General features: G+C 60.1%; 1 protein-coding gene across 2 annotated transcripts in view; it reads left to right on the top strand.

Moving 5' to 3' along the window:
• Nucleotides 1-411: 411 nt before the first annotated feature.
• ZBTB16 (zinc finger and BTB domain containing 16) overlaps nucleotides 412-6,071 on the top strand; it is a 176,044-nt gene continuing 170,384 nt past the window's right edge. Inside the window, exons 1-2 of one of the 2 annotated variants that reach the window (XM_004585084.3) lie at nucleotides 412-995; nucleotides 3,961-5,315. In XM_004585084.3, coding sequence (XP_004585141.1) covers nucleotides 4,051-5,315 — 1,265 coding nt within the window. In that variant the 5' untranslated portion in view covers nucleotides 412-995; nucleotides 3,961-4,050. Of the gene's footprint in view, nucleotides 996-1,157; nucleotides 1,289-3,960; nucleotides 5,316-6,071 lie in introns of those variants that run through there. The other variant, XM_058663892.1, reaches the window with a different exon arrangement.

Below are 6,071 nucleotides of genomic sequence, written 5' to 3'. Positions count from 1 at the left end.
GGAAAAAAAGTTTCACTCCGGTCTCAACTTCAGCCTCCAGAGACCGCGGCTGAGAAAATCGGGGTCCCCTCTAGACAAGTCCTCAGGAACCTCCCCTGACAACCTAGTCGAGCAGGGCTCAGTGGTTCTGCGCCCCGAGACTCTTCTTGCCCGCTGGTGCGCAGAATGCGAGGGGCAACAGAGGCCTGGGAGTGAACAGGGACAGAGACCTTTGAAATCGGGGGTCCTGAGAGGTAGTCTCAAACCTGGAGAAAAGGTGAAAGACGAGATGGCACGCACTGAACTGGGGGGAAAGCATTGGAGACCGACACAAAACTCCGCGCTCGGAGCTTAGGAGTGGCGCAAACGAAACAGTGTCCAGTGCAAAAGAAAAAAAAAAAAAAAAGAGAGAGAGAGAAAATACTGGAGTGAGGTGGGGGCTGCCCCCTGGACCCCAGTGCCCTCACGCAGCGTTCCCGGCCTCCCCCGCAACGTCTCCGGCGGCCTCTGGGCTGGGCCGGAGCGCGGCGACCGCGGCGCCCCAGCAGCAGCTAGGTGTCAGGCGAAGCCCGGGGCGCCGAGGGCCGCGCAGGCAGGGCGGGTGGGGCGGGGAGCGCGCACGGGCTGGGCCGGCGTGGGGGGGAGGCGGGCTGAGCCCGGGGACAGCGCGGGAGGGGGAGGAGGGGGCAGCTGTGGGCAGGGAGCCGCGCTCGGCCGCCAGCACTAAAGATGGAGAGGCGCCGGGGCCTCGCAGGGGAGGGGGCTTGGCGTTGACGTGAGACGCGGCGGAGGCGCCGCAGCCTGTGGTGATTTGCTAACCTCGCGGCAGAGAGGAGTTGAGGGCGATGAGAGCGGGTACTGCGAACTGCCGGGCGCTGCCGCCGCTGCCGCTGTGATCCCGAGAGCAACAGTTCCCCAGCAACACCCCTCCTCGAGGCAGGCACACGCCCCCTCCCCCCCACAACCCCAAGCCGGCAGGCCCGCACGCCCACCCCGCGAAGCCCGGCTCGGCAGCGGTGAGTTGAGGGGTGTCGGGGGGCCGGGGAGGGGCTCAGCGCCCCGCCAAGTGCCGCGCGCCCGGGCGCCCCGGGGCCGGAGAGGTCAGGGCGGTAGGGGGTGGGGGCGCGCTTGCTCTGGCCACTCGGCCCCTGGGTTGTACCTTATTTTATCCCGCGCGTTCCCGTCCTGCGGCTGCAGCCGCCGCCGCCACCGCCGCCGCTGGCTGGGGTCAGCTCGAAGAGGGGGAGCCCCGGCTGTCAGCTTGGGCGCAGCTGCCTTCTCAGCCTTTCCTCTGCAGGGCACCGTCCGGGTGAGAGGTGGAAGGCACTGCGGGCTGCCGGGACAAGGGAACGCGGGCGCGGGGGTCGGAGAACCGGAGCCTTGGTACAGCAAGGCACCGGAGGGGGCTCTATGTATGCGGACCGGGGCGCGGGTGTGAGAGAGGCTTGTGGCTTATGTATTTGTGTGTTTATTTGCCGGCCGGCTGGGAAGCTGGACTCAGTGGAGCTGGCGAGTGGAATCAGGGCCGCCTAGGGGAGCAGGAGAGAGACATGCTTGGGTTTTGTTGCTCTTTCAGAAATACCGGTGGGCTCTTTTTCTTTCTTTTCTTTCTTTCTCTTTTTCCTTCATTGGACTCGTTCCTCTTTTTTTGGGCGAGGGGTTGGGAGAAGAAAGCTCTGGAGGGTCCCTCTTTCCCCAGTGCTCCGGGCCTTTCTCGGCTCTCGGCAGGAGCGGTGCGTGGCGCCGGAGCTCTCCGTGCGCTCCCTGTCGCGCTCGGTGGGCGCCCGGGCTCTGCACCTGATGTGTGCGGGATGCCTTTCCCTCCGCGGGCGCACCGACTCGCGCAGTCCTTGACGCACTCCCGCACGCGTCTGAAACGCGCCCGATCCTGCCAGCCTGAGAACCACTGAAACACAGACGCGCTCCACACCGGCTCGCTTGCCGCGTCTTTGGAACGGACGCTCGCGACATTGCCGGGCCCGGCACGCTGGCAGCTGGCGCCGCCTGCGCGGAAACGGGGACCCTGGTCATCGCTTCCCCGGGGGGTCACGGCCCTCAGGTCGGAGGCGGGGTTGGAGCGAGAGGAAGCCTGGAGACCCTTTCTGGCTTTTCTTCGCCCGTTTCGCTGTAGGGCTTTTGTGCTTCCCCTCCGCAGCGGGCCGGGTCCGCCTCCCGGCCGCCGCGTCCACCCCGCCCGCACTTGCCTTCGCCTTTCGCTTTCCCTCTGCCTAGCCCGGCTCCTTTTCTTTCAGGCTTCTGACTCCCCAGAAAAAGTTGCTTTCTGAAGTTTGCTGAACTCCGAGTTTCCAAGTCTCGGTGGGGGGGTTTCTGAGAGCTGGTAGTGTTGAGAGAGAGAGAGAAAGAAAGCGTGCACTAGGTGCCCGCCTCTGCTCCGGCTGGTTAGCACCGGCTTCCCCCCCCGAACCCGCGCTGCGGGATTCGTGCGGCAGTCAGTGCTGGCTGGGTCGCGCGGGCCGGGCGCGGAGCCGTGGGGTGAGGTGCCCTAGGTCTCCGGGATAACTCCCAGGGCTGGTTTAGAGAGAGGGAAAGCTCCCATGCTACCCTTTGCCCCTGCTTTCCCTGAAAACTCGGTGTCCGAGCAAGAAAGCACAGGGTATCGAGGTGCATGTGGACGGGCGCCCCACCCTCGCGGCCACGGTCCCCACCTGCGGCTGGGCAGCCGAAGTGTCTGGAACGAGGTGTCCTGTTAACCCTTTATTTCTGTGGGAGCTTGGTGGCTCGAGCCTGTAGGACTGCTTTTGGGCGTGGTGGCGAGCCGTGTTTGGGGAGCACGGAGAGCTGGCCCCTCGCGCTCGTGTGCTGCAATATCACCAGCAGCCAGGCAGAGGCTGAGAGGAGCCAGGCCCCGCGAGTTCTTCTCGATGTTCCTGTAATGGACTGCAGAGCCCCAACAGACTCTGGGAGAGGCCCGTTGTCTCCTGTTTTTTTTCCCTGATGGTTGTAACTCAGAGGGTCCACTCTGGTTGCCACTGTCACTTGCAGTATCCCTGAGCCGTGGTCAGCATCAGTTGTTGCTCCTGGTTGCCACTTGCCAACTCCTGTGGGGACACCCTTGGAGGCCACACCCAGCCAAGCAGGAACCCTCCTGGCTGTGGGAAAACCCGCAGACCTGTGATTGCTCTTTGTACCCACATGGCCCATTCTTCAGGTTTTTGAGCACTTGGGGGTAGGAGGGTCAAGTGTGGGCACATGGATTAGTGCTTTCTGGTTGATGTGCACGCACACGTAACAGAATCCAAATTTTGGATTCCATGTGCAGTAACTTCAAGGCAGCTGTGGTTGAAAGCCCTCCCCCAGTGAATGCAGATTGCTGGAGTGTTCCTGTAACCTGAAAAGGGTCTCAGGGCCTGGGGTCTGCTTGTGCTTTGCAATCGGGAGAAAAGTAAGACAGAAGCCTAGCTAGGAGGTCACTGGCTTGTGAAAGCATGGGCTTGGCGAGCATAGCCCCTTGTCAGTGGGTGTCTGTGGCCCCCACAACTGCAGCCTGCAAGTCCCAGAAGAATTTTTGATTCTTGGGGCTTCCAAGTGTGACAAGGTTTTTAAAAACTGCTTTGTGTTAGACACCAAATGATTGGAGGTTGAGGGCGAAGTTGCACATGTAAGTTGCCTCAAGGAGGGGCTCAAAATCTTCCTTCATTGTTAAGATGCTTGGGCAGCTCCTTCTAGTGAATGTTGGCCTTGCTTGGGAACAGATTCAGAGGACTTCACTGTAATTCATGGTTCACTTTCATTCAAGATGTCATCCAGCAGAGGAGGTAGCACGTACTGTGCAAGAACATTCTCACTTTCCTCATCCCTGGGCTTGTAAAGGCAGATTTGTAGACCTTTAGGCAGCTTCCGATTGCTGGGGGCTTGTGCGAGTGGGGATGCGAAGCAGGCTGAGTGTCATGCCTCCTGGAGATGCTGTCTGTCTGCCGCTTGTTCTCATCTTTCTTGCCTCTGCCCGCTTCTGTTTTTCAGTCTCTTGCACTCGTCCAGGAAATCCACCGTGCCCCGCCACGCAGAGCAGAGACGCCAGGGGAGCCTAATGCCTGAGCCGAGGGGAGCGCCATGGATCTGACGAAGATGGGCATGATCCAGCTGCAAAACCCCAGCCACCCCACTGGGCTGCTGTGCAAGGCCAACCAGATGCGGCTGGCTGGGACTCTGTGTGATGTTGTCATCATGGTGGACAGCCAGGAGTTCCACGCCCACCGGACGGTGCTGGCCTGCACCAGCAAGATGTTTGAGATCCTCTTCCATCGCAACAGCCAGCACTATACTCTGGACTTTCTCTCGCCAAAGACCTTCCAGCAGATCCTGGAGTATGCCTACACAGCCACGCTGCAGGCCAAGGCAGAAGACCTGGATGACCTGCTGTATGCGGCTGAGATCCTGGAGATCGAGTACCTGGAGGAGCAGTGCCTGAAAATCTTGGAGACCATCCAGGCCTCAGATGACAATGACACAGAGGCCACCATGGCTGATGGTGGGGCAGAGGAAGAAGAGGACCGCAAGGCTCGGTACCTCAAGAACATCTTCATCTCAAAGCATTCCAGCGAGGAGAGCGGGTACGCCAGTGTGGCTGGACAGAGCCTTGCTGGGCCTATGGTGGGCCAGGGCACTTCTGTTTCCACCTCCTTTGGTCTCTCAGCCATGAGTCCCACCAAAGCTGCCGTGGACAGTTTGATGACCATAGGGCAGTCTCTCCTGCAGGGGACACTCCAGCCACCTGCTGGACCAGAGGAACCGACACTGGCTGGGCGGCACCCTGCGGTGGCCGAGGTGAAGACAGAGATGATGCAGGTAGATGAGGTCCCCAGCCAGGACAGTCCAGGGCCGGCTGAGTCCAGTGTCTCAGGAGGACTGGGAGACAAAGTAGAGGAAAGAAGCAAAGAGGGTCCTGGGACCCCAACACGCAGCAGTGTCATCACCAGCGCTAGGGAGCTGCACTACGGGCGGGAGGAAAGCACCGAGCAGCTGCCACCCCCAGCTGAGGCTGGCCAGGGCCCTCCAGGCCGCCTGGAGCACTCTGCACCACCGCCCACCGAGAAACACCTGGGTATCTACTCAGTGTTGCCCAACCACAAGGCTGACGCCGTGTTGAGCATGCCATCTTCGGTGACCTCTGGCCTGCACGTGCAGCCTGCCCTGGCCGTCTCCATGGATTTCAGCACCTACGGGGGGCTACTGCCGCAGGGTTTCATCCAGAGGGAGCTGTTCAGCAAGCTGGGCGAGCTGGCGGTGGGTATGAAGTCGGAGAGCCGGAGCATGGGCGAGCAGTGCAGTGTGTGTGGAGTTGAGCTTCCTGACAACGAGGCTGTGGAGCAGCACAGGTAGGCCTCGCTGCAGTCCTACACCTGCTGCAGAACTTCTAAAACCCTGGCTGCTCCTGCACCTGGGGACCAGCTTTCCTCTCTTTACCTTGCTATTATTTTTTTTTTGCTTAAAGAATACTTCTTCCAAAGTTCCGGGGTGGGAGGGCACATTATTCAGTGTGGGGTGAGGAGGGTTGGGGGTCTTTCCAAGCCATTAGGGAATTCATGGGTCTTAGCCCTTCTATCTCATTTTTTGGGGGGGGGGGTACTCCGTTTTGCTTTTTTTTTTTTTTTTTGTAATCTATTCCACCCTCCTCTGCCAGGAATGACGGGAGTGGAGGGAAGGTGAGGAGAAGGCGGGGTTCAGGTTGAGTCTGGACCTGCTTGTGTTCCCAGGTTCAGGTGCTGGGTTCTGCACCTGCAATGGAAGGCTGATGCTGTCTGCAGCTTGGAAGGTGGGGAGCTGGATGCCGCCGAGACGACAAGAGGTGCTGCCGTAGGTGGCTCCCGTCGAATGTGCATCTTTACATTCTCTGTCACTTCTCGGTCGCTGTTCCTACAGTCACATGTTGGGGGCTGGTTGATTAACATTCAAGGTGGGAATAAGTCTTGATCTTGCAGTCTGTGTTACTCCTGTCCCATCTCTGCTCACACAGAATTAAATGTTGCTGGCTTCTGCTTCCTCCGGCTAGCATTCAGGGAGCTGTTAGGACAGCTTCTGTTCCTGATGAAGTGTGATGTCGTTCCCATAGCCCTGCCCGTGGATGCTCCTGA

Source organism: Ochotona princeps, chromosome 4, assembly GCF_030435755.1.
Source record: "Ochotona princeps isolate mOchPri1 chromosome 4, mOchPri1.hap1, whole genome shotgun sequence".
NCBI lineage: Eukaryota > Metazoa > Chordata > Mammalia > Lagomorpha > Ochotonidae > Ochotona > Ochotona princeps.
This window is presented reverse-complemented; position numbering and strand designations above follow the sequence as displayed.